We start from the raw sequence: 20,564 nt of genomic DNA, 5'->3' as shown, positions 1-20,564 counted from the left end.
CTTTTTTTTTTATTTTTGCTGGGGCTGGGGCTGGGCCTGAACCCACCACCCCCAGGATATGGGGCCGGTGCCCTACTCCTTGAGCCATGGGTGCTGCCCTTTTTTTGTTTTTTTTTAAGAGATAGTCTCATTTTGTTGCCCTCAGTAGAGTGCTGTGGTGTCACAATTCACAGCAACCCAGCTCTTGGGCTTAGGCGATTCTCTTGCCTCAGCCTTCCGAGTAGCTGGGACTACAGGCACCTGCCACAACGCCCAGCTATTTTTTTTGTTGCCATTTGGCTGGGGTCAGGTTTGAACCCGCCACCCTCATTATATGGGGCCTGCACCCTACCCATTGAACCACAGGTGCCGCCCTCATATGTTGAAATCTTAACCTCCAAGGTGACAATATTTGGAGGTGAGGCCTTGAGATAAAAGATCTTGAGGATAAATCCCTTATTAGTGCCCTATAAAGAGGCCCTTGCCCCTTCCACGATGCGAGGACTTAGCAGAACAGGAGCTAAGAAACAAGAAGGAGTGGGCCCTCACCAGACACTGGACTTCCAACCTCCAAAACTGCACATAAACTGTTGTTTATAAGCCACCCAAGCCGATTAAAATAGTGAGCAAAAGCAAAGAGGCACTAAGAAATGGAATCTAGCATGCAGTGATCACCTCACACAGGGCTAGGAGGTAAGAGAAGCTGAATAAATCTATGCTTCTAATAACTGACGATGCAGGAAGAGCCAGCCATAAAGAAACAAGGTGAAAATGGAAGTGTCTGCTTGAAGGAGGCACAAGTTACCTGCTGGGAGAGTAGAGGGACAGAGTACTGAGAAGACTTTGCTGATCAGGTGGAAATGGACAAGAGTGGCAAGGAAAATGAAAAGCGCCCACACCTAGGGAGGCTGAGTCAGGAGGAAAAGCCTAATGAAGCTTGAGTGTCTGCCATGGACACTATTAGGAAACCTGAAACATCTCTTCCAAATGATGTCATTCCCTTCCCAAGAAGCACGTAGGCCCTGTAACGGGAGCAAAGCAAGAGAATATACTGAACAGTTTCCTCAGGTACGAAACTTGTCACCCAGTTCCATGATACTCTCTTCCCTGGCTGTACTCTACTTCCCTGTCCAGAGCAGGAGGGACAGCCTGATTAGACAAGGGCCCAAGGCACTGCCCATTCCACACCAACAGCATGGGAGCACTCTGTCCATCGAGGACAAAAAGACACCCAGTCACAGCACTCAGGATAAAGATAAGTTTCCAAGCAGTTACTGACATTCTTAGTGCTACTTTTTTCCCTTTTTCTTTTTAAAAGAATTCTGAGTGATAGAGATTTTTGTCAGCATCTCTGCACCAGCAAATGCAGTCATCATCCCACTGCCCACAGCAACACCTGCAGGTTGAGAGCCTGAACTGCAGGGGCAATGACTGCTGACACCTGACAGCCTACGCCAAGGAAACCAACACCAAATCGTACTTCAATGGAGTCCAAGAGGCCTCTTAAGAGGTGGCAGATTAGTGAGGACAACTTAAGATGCTACAGATGCCCTTACCCCTTCCACAGTACTAATTGAGTCTACAAGCACTCATCACCCTGTCAAGCACGACATAAACACTGACACTCAAACAATACTTTTTTACAGTCTTTACTATGGACAACTCTAAAAACTGCAACGTATCCACCCAAAGCAAGAAAATATACTGAACAGTTTCCTCATGTTCTACCAGGCTTGTCAAGAAGTTCCATGATAGTCTCTTTCCTGGCTGTACTCTGCTTCCCTGTCCAGGGCAGGAGGAACAGCCTGTTGGACGAGGGCCCATTGCACTGCCCATTCCACACCAAAAGCATGGGAGCATCTATCCATCAACCAAGGAACAAAAAGACACCCAGTCCTAGTACTAAAGACAAAGATAACAAGAAAGAGATGCAAGCAGCATGCTTTTTGTGCAGTCTATGGAACCATGAGCCAAGTAAACCTCTTTTTCTTTATAAATTACCCAGCCTCCAGTATTGCTTTAGGAACACTAAACGGACTAAGACAGCTACTAAGTAGAAAGGTTAGCTTGTCCTGAAACCCATCCAAGTCTGCACTCTATACTTAGTACTAGGGTAGAACTCACAAAAGAAACTATTAATTCTAACCCAAAACACAACTCCTTTGTTCAAGAATTTAAAAATTAGGGTCTCTACAAGAGAAAAAGATAGCTGTTCTAGTCTATTACTCAGAATAAAAAATGAATGCCCTTTTAAAATTCTTTAGAAATTATAAAAGGAATGCAAAACAATTAATGAAACAAACTATATGCTAATTATAGAAAAACTGGAAAAAAGGCCAGGTGCAGTTGCTCACACCTGTAATCTTAGCACTTTGGGAGACTGAGTGAGAGAACTGCTTGAGGCCAGGAGTTTGAGACCAGCCTAAGCACAGAGGGAGACCCGGTATGTACAAAAATAAAAATAAAAAAAGTAGCAAGGTGTGGTGGTACACACCTATCATCCCAGCAAAAGGGGGGGTGGGGGGTACTGAGTGAGGCAGGAGGATCCCTTGAGCCTAGAAGTCTGAGGTTGCTGTGAACTATAATTACTCCACTGTACTCTAGCCCAGGTGACAGATGGATGAACGGATGGACGGACAAGCAGAAGGGAAAACACAGAAAATACAGCAATGGACAAAGATGAAAATGAAGAACAACCAGAATTCCAACACTGTGATTACCATTATTGATCACTTATTTCCTTCTAGGCTTTTTCTTGGCATATATATAATTTTAAACGTTCTTTTTTTTTTTTTTTTTTTTGGTTTTTTGGCCGGGGCTGGGTTTGAACCTACCACCTCCAGCATATGGGACCGGCGCCCTATTCCTTGAGCCACAGGCACCGCCCAATTTTAAACGTTTTCCAAATTCAGTATTAGATTGTGCAGTTGGAATCTTCCTCTTCTGATTTAACATCACATCATAAAAATATCTATATAAGCCAAGGTTCAACCAAAGAAACAGACTAAGCAATAGATACAGTCAGGCCTCAATATCCATAAGTTCGGCATCCATGGGTTCTGCCTCTGTGTATTCAACCAACAGCAAATTGAAAATAGTCCCCCAAAAATGGATGGTTTCACCAATACAGAGTATGTCCCACTTTTTCTTGTCACTATTCCTTACACAATGCAGTTTAACAACTATTTGCATAGCATTTAGATTGTATTAGGAATTATAAGTAACCTAGATATGGTAAAGCATATGGGAGGATATAATTATGTCATATGCAAATACTACACCATTTTATATAAGGGATCTGGGTAAATGTCGATTTTGGTATCCACAGGTGGTCCTGGATGCCAAGGGATGACTATATTTACTAAGAGATTTATTGCAAAGACTTGGCTTATGTGATTGTGGAGGCTAGCTAGACCAATTCAAAATACACATGGGAAGCCATTGTGGAACTCTCCAGAAACTAAGTGCAGCTACTGTCCACAGGAGGAATTTCTTCTACTTCAGGGGAACCTTTGCTGTTCTTCAGGCGTTTAGCTGATGGTTCAGGCCTACTCAGATCACCTAGGATAATTGCCCGTATTTAAAGTCAAATGATTATGACTTTGATAACACCTACAGAATACCTTGATAGCAATACCCAGATGAGTGTATATTTGAATAACTGGGGACTACAGCCTAAGCAAACTGACACACAAAACTGACCACCACAATACCCAAATCAGTAATCTTTAAAAACATTCTATAAGGGCCAGGCGTGGTGGCTCATGCCTATAATCCCAGCACTCTGAGAGGCCAAAGGAGAAGGATGACTTGAGGCCAGGAGTTCAAGACCAGCCTGGGTAATACAGCAAGACCCCATCTCTACAAAAATTTTTTAAATAGCCAAATGTGGTGACACACACCTGTAGTCCCAGCTACTCAGAAAGCTGAGCCAGGAAGCTGAGGCATGGGGGACACTTAAGTCCAGGAATTCTAGGCTACAATGAGCCACAATCACACCACTATACTCCAGCCTAAGTGACAATAAGACCCTATCTCTAAAAAAAAAAAAAAAAAGTAAAATAAAAACATTTTATAAATGTATTTATTTATTCACTTACTATAAAAATTCAGCATCATTTCAAATTTTTTTGACATAAATAATGCTGGAATAAATAAAGCTCAAATGAACAATGCTATATAGTTTGTGTCCCAAAATTCATGTTAAATATTAACCCCAATATGATAGTATTAGCATCTTTATAGAAGAGAGCTCACCCCTTACACCATATGAAGACACAGCCAGCCGTCCTACAAACCAGAAAGTGGGCCTTCACCAGACACTGAATCTACCAAAATCTATCACTGATCTTGGACCTCCAGCCTCCAAAACCGTAAGCAATAAATTTCTGTTGTCTATAAGCCATCAGGCTACAGTTTTTTCTTTTTCTTTTTTTTTGTCATTCAACAAATATTTATTTATTTTCTACTTATTTATTTTCTATTTATCCATTTTCTTCTTATAATAGACTAAGACAAACACCTTTATGTATTCAATCTTCATTCTTACATCTGATTATTTTATATCAATACTACTGGTAAAGAGGAGGTACATGTATAAAGAACCCCAGAAAATTGATAGGGTCCACTTAAGTCACTGACTGAACATTAAACTGCATGTGTAAAGTGTGACATGAGACAGGAAGGAGCACTCCTGGGTAACTAATTTCAACAATTCTTAACACTCACACAAGACTGGGAGATGCTTAACTTTTAAACAACAAAAATGGAAAGACTTCATTGAACAGCTATAACATTCATGAGAGACCCCAAAGATGCCCCTATCTTACAATTAAGAATAAAGTAGTCCTAGAATAAAGGTATCCTAGAAACACTTTAACAAAGCTAAAAAACAAGCTTCTAAAAGATCATGTTGACCTGCAAATAAATGAGTTGCCCGGACTGCATTAATGTACACAACTATGATTTAATAATAAATAAATTTTAAAAAAAATTAGTTGCCTGCAAGCAAAACTGAACAATTTTTAAGGAGTAAAACAAAATCTAGGTTTGGCGTCTTTGCTCACTGGTTAGCGCACCAACTATATACACTAGGGCTGGCGGTTTCAAACCTGGCCTGGGCCTGCTAAACAACAATAACAACTACAACAACAACAACAAAATAGCCAGGCATTGTGGCGGGTGCCTCTAGTCCCAGCTACTTGTGAGGCTGAGAAAAGAGAATCACTTAAGCCCAAAAGTTTGAGGTTGCTGTGGGCTACGATGCCACGGCACTCTACCAAGAGCGACGTAGTGGGACTCTGCCTCAAAAATAAATAAATAAATAAAATAAAGCAAGACCCTGTCCCTACTAAAAACAGGAAAAAATAACTAGACGTGATGGTGCACACCCATAGTCCCAGCACTCAGGAGGCTGAGGCATGAGAATAGCTTAACCCCAGGATTCAAAATTGTAGTGAGCTTTGATGAGGCCACTGCACTCTGCCTAGACAACAGAGTGAGAACTTGCCTTAATAAAATTAAAAATTAAAAAATTAAAGTATCTGAAATAAAAAATTTACTAGTTGAGTTTAACTAAAGATTAGACGTGGGCAGCGCCTGTGGCTCAGTGAGTAGGGCGCTGGCCCCATATGCCAAGACCAAACCCAGCCCCGGCCAAACCGCAACAAAAAAAAAAAAAAAAAAACCTAAAGATTAGACGCTAAAGGAGAAAAGACTATAAACCTGAAGGGCAACAGAAACTATTCTAAACGAAGCACAAAGAGAAAAGAGATCTAAGGCCGGAGGTAGGAGAGAGCATGGAAAAAGCTCAAAAGTCCCTAAGCAGGATAAACACAAAGAAAACTACACCAGAGCAAATTATAAACAAATTGTTAAAACTAACGATAAACAAAATATCTTAAAAGCAACTGAGGGTGGCTCGGCAACCTAGCTTGGTGAGTAGGGCGCTGGCCACATACACCAAGGCTGGCGGGTTCAAGCCCAGCCCAGAACTGATAAACGACGACAACTGCAACAACAAAAAAAAAAACAGCCCGGCGTTGTGGCAGGCACCTGTAGTCTCAGCTACTTGGGAGGCTGAGGCAAGAGAATCGCTTAAGCCCAAGACTTTGAGGTTTCTGTGAGCTGTGACGCTACAGCACTCTACCAAGGGGGACATAATGAGACTCTGTCTCAAGAAAAAAAAAAAGCAACTGAAAGGTGAAGAATGAGGATATATCACATACAAGGGAACAAAGAGTGCTCAATCACTTCTCATCAGAAACAAAGCAAGCCAGGAAACAATAGAACGATACTCTAAAATGCTGAAAGAAAAAAAGTATCAAACTAAAATTCTATGTTCAGAAAAAGTATCCTCAGAATTGGAAGGAGAAATAAAGACATTTTTGGAAAATAAAAGCTGAAAGAATTCATTACCAGTAGACAGGCACTAAAAGAAATATTAAGGAAAGTTCTTCAAGCTAAAGGGAAATAACAGATCTCTACCCTTGACCCTCTGCCTCCTACTTCCAGACTCTAAACACTCATTTTGTCCCTTCTCAGTCAGAGATCTATACTCAAGACTTGCTCCTCTTCTCCACCAACTTGGTTCATCCACCTAACAACTATTTTCTCTGAAACCCATTGTTTAGCTTGGCCTTTAATTAAGACTTTGCAGTCTTGCCCCAACTTGTCTTTACAAAACTTATTTTCTCTTCTTCCATATTTTATAAGTCATTCCAAGTTATTCACTTTGCTTCATTAACTAAAAACTAAATTCAAAAATTCAAAAACTTCCTCCAAACAGGTTAGAGAAAACATGCAAAGAGTGAGAATAGAAGAGCAGTCAAGGTAGTGGGGAAACAAGTCCTGCCAAAGAGAGAGAGAAGATTTTCCTAAAAACAAAGCAGGCCAGAGGATGACAGCTATTGGGCAGATAATGCCACACAATTCCTGTACAAGGAGGTATCAGTTTATCTTACTCAGGCTACACGAGACTGTCTAACCTAATTTTAGAGTACCCAGGAAATGTAACTCCTGAAAAGTGAGTACAAGTATAGAACAAGGTTTCATTCAGGGAACCTTGGTGTCATATTCAAGCTCAACCACTCATTAGCTACTTGACCACTGGCTCATTTAAAATTCACAATAGCCCAATAAGGCAGACAGAAAAGGCAGAGAAGGAAACCAAGAAACATAAAGGTTACATTGCTTGCCCAAGGTAATACATTTAGAAAGTGGTAGAGCCGGGGCGGCACATGTGGCTCAGTCGGAAAGGCGCCGGCCCCATATACCGAGGGTGGCGGGTTCAAACCCGGCCCCGGCTGAACTGCAACCAAAAAATAGCCGGGCGTTGTGGCAGGTGCCTGTAGTCCCAGCTACTTGGGAGGCTGAGGCAAGAGAATCGCTTAAGCCCAGGAGTTGGAGGTTGCTGTGAGCTGTGTGAGGCCACGGCAATCTACCGAGGGCCATAAAGTGAGACTCTGTCTCTACAAAAAAAAAAAAAAAAGAAAGTAGTAGAGCCAGGATGTGAATCCATTCTATTTAAGACTGGTGTCCATTATATCTCGAGCATTGTGGGCACACTCCAGCAGTACTCCTGCAGGGAGAAAAATACAAAGAATCGAGACACTGAGGCTAAGCTTCTACACACAAAGTCAGGTCTTTGTAAGGTGGGCCAAGTACTCTAATTTTGGCTCTGGCTCTTAATTGGTTGTGTAACTGTCAACAGATTATTACCTTACCTTACTTTATAAGGAAGCAAGATAAAGATGACTAAAGCCAAATCACTTCTCATCCTACGTTACTGAAGGACTGTAATGGAGTCTGCAAATACTAAGAGCTAAATACATGCTGAGATAAAGAATTGGTGTGTTACAAAATAAGAATGACTTGTTGACAAACCCAACCACCAGATGTCAGGCAAGAAAGAAGGAAGCAATAAATAAGAATTCCTACCTAGAAAGAGCTGGGGGCTCCCTAGGGACTTCAGGAGCATCAGCCACTGCTCCTGGAGCTTCCGCCTCATCTGAGCCATGGGCAACCTCCTGCACAGTGTCTTGTGGGCCTGAAGGCTGCACTTTCTTTACTTCCAAAGCTCCATCCAATTCTGTGGTAGGGTTGATCTCTATTTCCTGGACTGGTGCTGGGACCAGCTCCTTCTCAGCTGCAGCAGCCACAGCCCTGGCCTCTTCTTCCTCCTTTCTTCTGATTTTCTCTTCAAGTTCCTTCCTCCTCTTCTCATCATCCTGACGGGCCATGTGGTCAAAGGTTTTGAATACCTAAAATCACACAGCAATCCAGCAATCAGTTCATCTGCCCAGCAATGTACTACACATTCTATAGAAATGTAGCAAAACCTAGTAAAGGAAAAAACTAAAAAGCAGTAGACCAGAAAGTTTTCCCATTGGCAAAATGGAAATGCACTGCAATTTCAACAAAAGCTTATAGAAAACACTCTAACAAGAGGGTTCCAAAAATTGACAAGCCAAGGTTAATAGCCGTATGTCCAATACCTCAAGGATGCTTATGAGCAGCTAGGTTACCTCGGCTGTCATCATTTTTACAGACCCCTAACAGTCTTGTTCACAATGCAAAGAACACACTGTCCTGGCACTATAGGTGTAAAAGCACAAAAAATTCACATTCACAAATTAAAGATGAAAATGTTGAACTTTAGGCTTGATGCCTGTAGCTCAGCGGCTAGGGCATCAGCCACATACATCAGAGCTGACAGGTTCAAGTCCAGCCCGGGCCTGCCAAACAATAATGACAACTACAACCAAAAAGTAAAAACAGCTGGGCACCTGTAGTCTCAGCTACTTGGGAGGCTGAGGCAAGAGAATCGCTTAAGCCCTAGAGTTTGAGGTTGCTGTGAGCTGTGAAGCCACAGCACTCTATCGAAGGCGACAAAGTGAAACTGTCTCAAAAAAAAAAAAGAAAAAAGAAAATGTTGACCTTTAATCCACAAAATGCACCAGGCTTACTGGACTGCTGCTATCTTTCACTGAATAGCAAGGGCTGAAGGGAGGCCTGGGCATTTAATTCAATAAACATCCACTATGTGCCTAAAATGTGCAAGGAACACAAGGTGACAACTCCTGCCTTGTAAGAACGCAAAATACATAGATAAGTCCTTAACCTTTTTTGGGATAGTCACAGTCATGAAGGCGCTAAGACCTCCCTACCAAAAAGTACAGTCAAGACAGACCTACACGTGACAACTCTGTTACAAGAGGGATATGATGGATCCTTCGATGCCCTGTCAAGATTGTGGGTGGTAATGACATTTCCAATAAAAGAAATCTAAGGAGCCTTCTTGGAACAAAGAGGATCTCAATTAGAACTTAAATGAGAGCCACTTCTTCCATAGGGAACCACTGGAGAAAATGCTACAGCTCCAAGAATAGGCTCACCAACAAAAAGCAACAGCTCCTGTAGTAGCTAGGGAAGAAAACTGAGAGATTCGCCTGGGAAACCAGCAGGGAAATCAGATTCCAAAGAGCTAGAATGCAGACAGTTACCAAATAACAATGTTTGGTGGGTTGCACAGGAAGATGAACAAAAGGGTGCTAACACATGAACTGTGTCAAATGCTCATACAAACATTAAAAATCCTGGGAAGATGACAGCATCCACATTTCAAAGATAAGGACAAATAAAACTTGAAGAGATTGTAAGTAACTTGCCCAAGATCTTGCCAGCAAAGGAGTAAAATAAAAAATTACACAGAAAGCACCAAACTGCAGAGATGATGTAGGCAGAGGAAAATTAATGAAATCCTAAAAGGTTAAAAACTGGAAACAATGTCAGACCCATTTCTACTTCTGCAGATAATCAGAAGCCCTGATTCACTTCTAGCACCCATGTTTCTGACACTTTGGGTCCTTTGCCCTTAGAGCTACTCATGCTCCGGATGCCCCAGATCTTCATCTTAACTCTACAAACACAAGTCAACAACAAGGACTCTCTGCTAATATGCTAATACCTGGGACTTCTAACAAAGGCACCCAGGATGGTCCTTACTGTGTCCACTGTCTCTACTCACTCAGTACATCCAATCTGCTCTGACTTGTCTATCCACACCACCAGGAAGCTCTCTCACATAACTACAGAAACCACAACTGCCACATGTTCTCAGTGCTTATTCTAGAGTCATAGAATCTCAGAACTGGGAAAGACCTTCCAATCTGTGACCTCCAGTTAATTTTCTCAGCTGACAAGAGATGAAGTGACTCCCCCAAGATTTCCCAGTAAGTTTCATAAGAAATAAAATATAGCCAGCTTTCTCAATTCTTATGCTGAGGACTTCTACTAAGAGACACTCTCAAATTTGACTGTAGATGAAATACAGACTTATCGAATGTAATAAATGGCATGCCATTCTAAACTTTTTGTCTTAAAACATGCTAATATATTATGAAACGGAATGCAATTTTCACTAGCTCTTGCTGAGTGAAAACCTCTCTTCCTAATTTCAGCACAGCCATCACATCAGGGCAGAAAAAGAAAAATCCTAAGGAGACATTCTAAACTTTGGTTTCACCTGATCAAACTGTAGCCGACAGTAAGCCTTCAGGAGGTAACATATGAAGCACTTTATAAACTGTAAAGTTCTGGAGAATTGTTCGAGGTATCAGCATCTGTATCTTTTTTGGTTTCTACAAACTGACTCAGGGTGCTTGGCTGAATACTTTTTTGTCCATCTCAGCAAAAGTCCCACCTACAAAACCATCTTTATTTCTCAACTATCATATTCCTTTTCTTCTAAACAGGCTCTATCACATAATTGGCCTTGCAGAGTTCTCTATTACTTTGTGTGTTTTCTCTCAACGGTTAAGCGTCACAAGGAGAGAGGCCAGTACTTAAACACCTACATCACCAGTGCCCATGGCACGTTGACAGTTGTAAACTACATTCAGCAAACGCTGGCTTACTAATGCATTCCAAGTGCCCAACTTCACTGACTATTAACAGTGCTTCAGGAGTACAATACATTTAACCTGAGATGCATTTAAGTCCAACTGAAACTTAATAATCACTACAATGATTGTCTACCACCTGGGAAGTTTCGTTTCAAACCAGCGGCCACACCCGCTGATCAACAAAAAGCCACCGTCATCCCTACCACCTCCAGAGTCTGGTAGTTCAGGGGCGTGCAGGATTCTGTTGTGAATAGCCGTCCTCTCGTGTGGCCTGCACGGATTTTACTGACTAGGAGCCCCCAGCACTGTGAGGGGTATGCACTGAGGAACGCCGAGCAGAGCCCTCAACAGGGGATTACCCCTCTGACACCTCAAGACGTCCTGGGCAGGCCTCGGCTGCTCCCTCAGCAGAATAACCTGACATCCGATCTGCGCTTCAAATTACTAAAGCCACGCTCAAAGGGCCCCAGGAAAAGAAGAAAACAGGCCGAGAGAACTGGAGGGGCGGCCACGCTCGGACCGGGAGTCGGGGGCAGGCCCAGGCGGCGGTTCCCTAGACCGCGGGCCCGCCCGCCTCACCTGCAGCACTAAGGCCTGCGCAGCCCCGGGCGGGAAGCCCATGCGGTCCGACGGGTGGCGCAGCAGGCGGTAGAAATCAGTCTTGCGGTAGAGGAAACCGAAAAGCACGCGCAGAAAGTCCTGGACATTGCCCACGTGCTGCAAGATGCCTAGCAGAGCCTGGTCATACAACTCAGCTGCGCCCGGCTCCATTTCGCAGCCAGCCCCAGACAAGATCCACAACGCTGGGGCCGCCTCGGACCGGCCAATTGGTTACTTCCGGCGTGCCCGGCCAATGGCTCCGCCGGACTGCGCGGCCGCGGAATTTACAGCCCGCGCTCCTTACGCCCCGCGGCCCACGGCTGCTTTCTCCGGACCCTGCTGCCTCGCTCGCCTTTCCACTCCAGCAGCTCTCGGTAAAAGAGCCCAGTGTGGGTCGCAACGTACTTCCTACGCGCCAGGAGACCAGTGTCTGCTGCGCAGAGGGAGGCCTGGCCGCCTTGCTTGAAGCGGGCGGAAGAATTTGGGTGAGGGAATCGTCACTTGACCCGGGGGAGGGGATGTCACGCGGTCGGTGGAGCGTGGCGTGTTTCCGGTTATGTGGTGCCAGGAGATACTGGAGCTGCGGTGAGCTATTTTTTGTTTATTTGTGTGAGATGGTCTCATTATGTCGCCCTCGGTAGAGTGCAGTGGCGTCACGGCTCACAGCAACCTTAAAGTCTTGGGCTTAAGCGACTCTCTTGCCTCAGCCTCCCAAGTACCAGGGACTACAGGCGCCCGTCACAACACCCGGCTTTTTTTTGTCGTTTTTGCAGTTGTCATTGTTGCTTTAGCTGGCCCAGCCGGGTTCGAACCCCCCAACCTCGGTGTAGGTGGATGGCGCCGTAACCACTGTGCTACGGGCCCCAAGCCGCTGCGGTAAGCTTTTGTTAGTGGCCAGGAAAGGGAAAATGCATATATGTGGGTCGTATGGATTTCTTATTAATTACAGCTGTGAATGAAACTCAAGCTATTGCATCAAAAGAATTTCAAGGTGGCAAGTAAAAGGAGAAGAAACGTATGTTAAATGGAAAGAGTTAAGCCCAGAATAGGAAATCTCGTATTCCATCGCTGTAAAATATATACGTGTTTGTATATGGTATATGTACACGTCTACACGTCATATACGTGTCATTAGTGTCTCAAGCTATAGTCTTGGAAAACTTGACACATACAGATATATAATGGACACCTGTCCAAGATTTACTCAACAAATTAATCAATGGAGGAACCGGGGATACGGTAATTCTGGTTCAAAGAGCATTTTGAGAAACTGAATATTCATAAACATTTTGAGAAAACATTGAAGTAACATTGTTAAGTTGGCTATAAAGCCGCATGGTGTTCTGCAAGGATGGTAAACTGTAGGTTATCTTGTCTATTGAATAGAAATAATTTGCACCTTTAGTGGACTAAAATGACAAATTAACATATCTTCATGGTGTATGGAATATAATGAATTGTAAACAAAATCAAACTCTGGTAAATTACCCCGGAACAGTGGTTCTGAAACTTTTACTTAGGAACCGTTGATGCTCTTAAAATTTGTTGAATACAGGAGGCGCCTGTGGCTCAAAGGAGTAGGGCCCTGGCCCCATAGAATGAATAAATAGGAGGTGGCAGGTTCAAACCCGGCCCTGGCCAAAAACTGCAAAAAAAAAAAAAAAAGTTTAGCACTCCAAAGAACTTTTGTTTATGTGAGTTATGTTTATCAATATTCAGTTAGAAATTAAAACTTAGAAAAATTTAAAATATTTATTCATTTTTAAATAACTTGGCTCAGTGCCGGTAGCACAGTGGTTCGGGGCTAGCCACAATCCCCCCTAGGCTGGTGGGTTCAAACTCAGCTGGGGCCAGCTAAAGGACTATGACAGCTGCAACAAAAAATAGCCAGGCATTGTGGCAGGCACCTGTAGTCCCACCTACTTGGGAGGCTGAGGCAAAAGAATCACTTAAGCCTAAGAGTTTTAGGTTGCTGTGAGCTGTGATGCCAGGGCACTCTTCCAAGGGTGACAGTGAGACTCTGTCTGAACAACAACAAAAAAATAACTATAAAACACTTACGAAACAATATTCTTCAAAGCAATGAAAGAGAAGAGTAGCGTACTTTTACATTTTTGTAAATCTCTTTAATTTCTGGCTTTATAGAAGACAAAATTCTCATCTGCTTCCCTGCATTGCTATATATTGTTTTGAATGAAGTATATGAAAAAAATCCAATCTCCTACAGATTAAAAAAGGGTTTTGTCTTTTCAAGTAAATGTAGGTATTCACCTTTAAAAGTACATTAAAATCTGGCTTGGTGCCTGTTCTGCGGCTAGGGTGCCAGCCACATACACCAGAGCTAGCCGGTTCCAACCCAGCCTGGGCCTGCCAAACAATAGGACAACTACAACCAAAAAATAACCAGGCATTGTGGCCGGTGCCTGTAGTCCCAGCTACTTGGGAGGCTGAGGAAAGAGAATCGCTTAAGTCAAGAGTTTGAGGTTGCTGTAAGCTGTGACGCCATGGCACTCTACCCAGGATGACATAGTGACACTCTGTCTCAAAAAAAAAAAAAAAAAAACTACATTAAAATTCTACAGGTAGTAGTTTCTTAAAGAGATTACCTGCAATATGGAATCTAAAATCCTATCTATAAACTTCTACATTAATACCCATTAATCTATCATCCACTTTGAATACATCTTTACATAAATACATAATTTTGTACCATTATGCATTAGTCATTTGAAATTGTTAGTCCACTGTCTTATGCAGCTCTTTCCAAATGTTTGCTCATTTCATTAAACAATAATGAAAAGTCACATTTATTTATTTATTTATTTATTTTTTTTTTTTTATTGTTGGGGATTCATTGAGGGTACAATAAGCCAGGTTACACTGATTGCAATTGTTAGGCAAAGTCCCTCTTGCAATCATGTCTTGCCCCATAAAGTGTGACACATACCAAGGCCCCACCCACCTCCCTCCTTCCCTCTTTCTGTTTCCCCCCCAATAACCATAATTGTCATTAATTGTCCTCATATCAAAATTGAGTACATAGGATTCATGCTTCTCCATTCTTGTGATGCTTTACTAAGAATAATGTCTTCTACGTCCATCCAGGTTAATACGAAGGATGTAAAGTCTCCATTTTTTTTAATGGCTGAATAGTATTCCATGGTATACATATACCACAGCTTGTTAATCCATTCCTGGGTTGGTGGGCATTTAGGCTGTTTCCACATTTTGGCAATTGTAAATTGAGCTGCAATAAACAGTCTAGTACAAGTGTCCTTATGATAAAAGGATTTCTTTACTTCTGGGTAGATGCCCAGTAATGGGATTGCAGGATCAAACAGGAGGTCTAGCTTGAATGCTTTGAGGTTTCTCCATACTTCCTTCCAGAAAGGTTGTACTAGTTTGCAGTCCCACCAGCAGTGTAAAAGTGTTCCCTTCTCTCCACATCCATGCCAGCATCTGCAGTTTTGAGATTTTGTGATGTGGGCCATTCTCCCTGGGGTTAGATGATATCTCAGGGTTGTTTTGATTTGCATTTCTCTAATATATAGAGATGATGAACATTTTGTCATGTGTTTGTTAGCCATTCGTCTGTCGTCTTTAGAGAAAGTTCTATTCATGTCTCTTGTCCATTGATATAAGGGATTGTTGGCTTTTTTCCTGTGGATTAATTTGAGTTCTCTATAGATCCTAGTTATCAAGCTTTTGTCTGATTGAAAATCAGACATTGTGTAGGTTGTCTCTTTGCTTTGGTTATTGTCTCCTTAGCTGTACAGAAGCTTTTCAGTTGAATGAAGTCCCATTTGTTTATTTTTGTTGTTGTTGCAATTGCCATGGCAGTCTTCTTCATGAAGTCTTTCCCCAGGCCAATATCTTCCAGTGTTTTTCCTATGCTTTCTTGGAGGATTTTTCTTGTTTCATGCCTTAAGTTTAAGTCCTTTATCCATCTTGAATCAATTTTTGTGAGTGGGGAAAAAGGTGTGGGTCCAGTTTCAGTCTTTTACATGTAGACATCCACTTCTCCCAACACCATTTATTGAATAAGGAGTCTTTCCCCCAAGGTATGTTCTTGTTTGGTTTATCAAAGATTAGGTGGTTGTAAAATGTTAGTTTCATTTCTTGGTTTTCAATTCGATTCCAAGTGTCTATGTCTGTTTTTTTGCCAGTACCATGCTGTCTTGAGCACTATGGCTTTGTAGTACAGACTAAAATCTGGTATGCTGATGCCCCCAGCTTTATTTTTGTTACAGAGAACTGCCTTAGCTATATGGGGTTTTTTCCGGTTCCATACAAAACGCAAAATCATTTTTTCCAAATCTTGAAAGTACGATGTTGGTATTTTGATAGGAATGGCATTGAATAGGTAGATTGCTTTGGGAAGTATAGACATTTTAACAATGTTGATTCTTCCCATCCATGAGCATGGTATGTTCTTCCATTTGTTAATATCCTCTGCTATTTCCTTTCTGAGGATTTCATAGTTTTCTTTATAGAGGTCCTTCACCTCCTTCGTTAGGTATATTCCTAGGTATTTCATTTTCTTTGAGACTATGGTGAAGGGAGTTGTGTCCTTAATTAGCTTCTCATCTTGACTGTTATTGGTGTACACAAAGGCTACTGACTTGTGGACATTGATTTTATATCCTGAAACATTACTGTATTTTTTGATGACTTCTAGGAGTCTTGTGGTTGAGTCTTTGGGGTTCTCTAAGTATAAGATCATGTCGTCAGCAAAGAGGGAGAGTTTGACCTCCTCTACTCCCTTTTCCAAGGGAATAAATTTGGATTCCCTTTATTTCCTTGTCTTGCCTAATTGTATTGGCTAGAACTTCCAGCACTACGTTGAATAGTAAAGGTGACGAGGACAACCTTGTCTGGTTCCAGTTCTAAGAGGAAAAGCTTTCAGTTTTACTCCATTCAGTAAAATATTGGCTGTGGGTTTGTCATAGATAGCTTCAATCAGTTTTAGAAATGTGCCACCTATGCCTATACTCTTCAGTGTTCTAATTAGAAAAGGATGCTGGATTTTATCAAATGCTTTTTCTGCATCTATTGAGAGGATCATGTGATCTTTATTTTTGCCTCTGTTAATATGGTAGATAACGTTTATAGACTTGTGTATGTTAAACCAGCCTTGCATCCCTGGGATGAAGCCTACTTGATCATGATGAATGACTTTTTTGATGATAAGCTGTAATCTATTGGCTAGGATTTTGTTGAGAATTTTTGCGTCTATGTTCATGAGTGAGATTGGTCTGAAATTCTCCTTTTTGTTTGGGTCTTTTCCTGGTTTTGGTATCAGGGTGATGTTTGCTTCATAGAATGTGTTGGGGAAGATTCCTTCTTCCTCAATTTTTTGGAATAATGTCTGCAGTACAGGAATAAGCTCTTCCTTGAAGGTTTGATAGAATTCTGGAGTGAAGCCATCTGGACCAGGGCATTTTTTGGTTGGAAGATTTTTTGTTTCTTTGATCTCAGTGCTTGAAATTGGTCTGTTCAGGAGCTCTATTTCTTCCTGGCTGAGTCTAGGGAGAGGGTGTGATTCCAAATATTGATCCATTTCTTTCACATTGTGAAATTTCTGGGCATAGAGTTTCTGGTAGTATTCAGAGATGATTTCTTGTATCTCTGTGGGATCAGTTGTTATTTCCCCTTTATCATTTCTGATTGAGGTTACTAGAGATTTTACTTTTCTATTCCTCGTTAGTCTGGCCAATGGTTTATCTATTTTATTTATTTTTTCAAAAAACCAACTCCTTGTTTCATTAATTTTCTGAATGATTCTTTTGTTTTCAATTTCATTGATCTCTGATTTGATTTTGGGTATTTCTTTTCTTCTACTGAGTTTAGGCTTAGATTGTTCTTCTTTTTCCAATTCCATAAGATCTCTTGTGAGATTGTTGATGTGCTCTCTTTCTGTTTTTCAAATGTAGGCATCTAAAGCGATGAATTTTCCTCTCAAAACTGCTTTTGCAGTATCCCACAGGTTTTGGTAGCTTGTGTCTTCATTGTTGTTATGCTCAAGGAAGTTAATGATTTCCTGTTTTATTTCTTCCTGCACCCATCTGTTATTCAACAGAAGATTGTTTAATTTCCATGCCTTTGGGTGGGGTCGAGCATTTTTGTTAGAGTTGAGTTCCACCTTTAGTGCCTTATGGTCTGAGAAGATACAAGGTAAAATTTCAGTTCTTTTGATTCTGTTGATATTTGTTTTGTGTCCCAGGATATGATTAATTTTGGAGAATGTTCCATGGGGTGATGAGAAGAATGTATATTCTTTATCTTTGGGGTGGAGTGTTCTATATATGTCTATCAAGCACAGTTGTTCTAGGGTCTCATTTAAATCTCTTATATCGTTTAATTTCTGTTTAGAGGATCTGTCCAGCTCTGTAACAGGAGTGTTAAGGTCCCCTGTTATGATGGTATTATCAGATATCATATTGCTCAGACTGAGGAAGGTCTGTTTCAAGAATCTGGGAGCATTTAAATTGGGTGCATAGATATTTAGAATTGAAATGTCTTCTTGTTGTATTTTTCCCTTGTCCAATATAAAGTGACCATCTTTGTCTTTTTTGACTTTAGTTGCTTAAAATCCACATGTATCTGAAAATAAGATTGCAACTCCTCTTTTCTTCTGAATTCCATTTGCCTGAAAAATTGTCTTCCAACCCTTGACTCAGAGCTTTAATTTGTCTTTTGAAGCCAGGTGTGTTTCTTGCAGACAGCAAATGGATGGCTTGTGTTTTTTAATCCAGTCAACCAATCTATGTCTCTTCAGTGGGGAATTCAAGCCATTAACATTTATTGAGATAATTGATAAGTGTGGTAGTATTCTATTCGTCTTATTTTGTGAGAGTCCATTGCTTAGTTTTATCTTTTGCATCAGTGTGGAGGTTTGGTTCTGTCCTTTAATTTCTGAGTTCTTACTTTGCTGCTGATCCATTGTGGTGGTCAGTGTGCAGAACAGGTTGAAGTATTTTCTGTAGAGCTGGTCTTGTTGTGGCGAATTTCCTCAATGTTTGTGTATCCGTAAATGATTTGATTTCTCTGTCAATTTTGAAGCTTAGCTTAGCAGGATACAGAATTCTGTTCTGTTTAAGTAGATTAAAGGTAGATGACCATTGTCTTCTTGCTTGGAAAGTTTCATTAGAGAAGTCTGCAGTCAATTTGATGGATTTGCCCCTGTAGGTCAACTGGCGCTTACTCCTGGCAGCTTGCAGAATCTTTTCTTTTGTCTTGACTTTGGACAGGTTCATCACAATGTGTCTTGGAGAAGCTCGGTTAGAGTTGAGGCACCCTGGGGTCCAATAGCCCTCTGAAAGCAGTGTGTCAGAATCTTTGGTGATATTTGGGAAATTTTCTTTTATAATATTCTCTAGTATGGCTTCCATTCCTCTGGGGCATTCTTCTTCCTCTTCTGGAATTCCTATAACTCGTATGTTGGAACGCTTCATAAAGTCCCATAATTCTGACAGTGAACGTTCTGCTTTCTCTCTCTTCTTTTCTGCCTCTTTTACTATCTGAGTTATCTCAAAAACTTTGTCTTCTACCTCTGAAATTCTTTCTTCTGCATGGTCTAACCTGTTGCTGATACTTTCCATTGCATCTTTAAGTTCCCTGATTGACTGTTTCATTTCCTTCAGCTCTGCTATATCCTTTTTATATTCTTCATATCGTTCATCTCTGATTTGATTCTGTTTTTGGATTTCCTTTTGGTTATTTTCCACTTTATTAGCAGTTTCCTTCATTGTTTCCATCATTTCTTTCATTGTTTTCAACATGTGTATTCTAAATTCCCTTTCTGTCATTCCTAACATTTCTGTATAGGTGGAATCCTCTGCAGTAGCTACCTCATGGTCCCTTGGTGGGGTTGTTCTGGACTGGTTGTTCATGTTGCCTGTAGTTTTCTGCTGATTCTTCCTCATGGGTGATTTCTTTTACTTGTTTCCTTGCCCTAATTTTCCTTTCACTTCCTCTTGCTCTTTAAGTTCTCGTCTCTGTGGACTAAGGGTTACAGGACCAGAAGGGTGAGAAGGTTTAAGAGCAAAAAGGGATGAAAGAAAGGAGGACCGAGTGATAAGAAAAATAGAGAAAGGAGAGGGGGTGGGTAAAAGGAATATTGACAAAAAGAAGAGAGGCACAGAAAGCGGGAGACAGAGCAATATAGGTGTACAGTAGGGTACTTTGATACAACCTTAAAAGAAAAGCCACCTTCTGGGGGTGCCCAGTTGGGTGGTTCCCTTGAGGTCAGCAGCTCTTTGCTAACCTGATCAGACACAGTACCCCACCTCCACCAAGTAGAGAGGAAAGACGAAAATGCTATAAATCAAACCAAAACAAGCAAACAGAAAACTTTACGGGATGAAATTGGCTGGAAAAACCAAATAATAGCGGTAGAAACACTAACAAAAATGAAGTTCTAATTATTGAAATAGTCAGCAATGGGAAATTATAATTGAACTAGAAAAATTGAGCAAGAAAAAGGATCTGTATGGAAAAGGTTGAACTTAAAAAACAAAACAACAATCCACAACATCAAAATAAAACAAAACAACCAAACCAAAAAAAAAAAAAAAAAACACAACCAAAAACAAAGCAGTATGTATATGTTATTGAATATTGTCTGGGCAACACGTGGTCTTCTGGGGTATGAGATGTTAATCACAGTTCTGATACAACTGGAGACTGCTAGTTTCTCAAACCCCAGCAGGTAGACACCCTAAATCTCTCTTCAGCCCACTTAAAAGGCATTTTGAACTTGTTCACTTACTGAGCAGAAGCTTTCTCAGGGAAGTGCTTGTCGCTGGAATCACTGCTGAAGTGGCTATCCACTTACCCTGTGTGTCAAAACTGGTCTCCCTCTGCCCCCGAGGGTTAGGGCTGCAGGGCGGCTCAGACCCCGCCCTTAGGCTACTTGGTCGCTGGGTTACCAGCTCCCACCCAATTCCAACTCTGCGACCCTGAGGGCGGAGCTTGCTGGGGCAGATCACTCACAATGTCTGCCTGTGACCCAGAGCCAAGCACTATTAGCTCCGTCTGGCTCAGCGGCTCAGACTGGGGCCCTAGACAAAGGCCACAGTT

The 20,564-nt window shown here is 41.6% G+C and overlaps 1 protein-coding gene across 1 annotated transcript in view; it reads right to left on the bottom strand.

The window, feature by feature from the left end:
- Positions 1-11,900, bottom strand: part of NUDCD3 (NudC domain containing 3) — a 102,105-nt gene extending 90,205 nt beyond the window's left edge. The window contains exons 1-2 of the mRNA XM_053608964.1: positions 11,463-11,900; positions 7,918-8,240 (exon numbers count right to left, since the gene is read on the bottom strand). Coding sequence (XP_053464939.1) covers positions 7,918-8,240; positions 11,463-11,654 — 515 coding nt within the window. The 5' untranslated portion in view covers positions 11,655-11,900. The remainder of the gene's footprint in view (positions 1-7,917; positions 8,241-11,462) is intronic.
- Positions 11,901-20,564: the final 8,664 nt, after the last annotated feature.

This window comes from Nycticebus coucang, chromosome 11 (genome assembly GCF_027406575.1).
Source record: "Nycticebus coucang isolate mNycCou1 chromosome 11, mNycCou1.pri, whole genome shotgun sequence".
In the NCBI taxonomy this organism is placed as follows: domain Eukaryota; kingdom Metazoa; phylum Chordata; class Mammalia; order Primates; family Lorisidae; genus Nycticebus; species Nycticebus coucang.
Note: the sequence above shows the minus strand (reverse complement) of the source record. Positions and strands in the feature narration are given on the sequence as shown.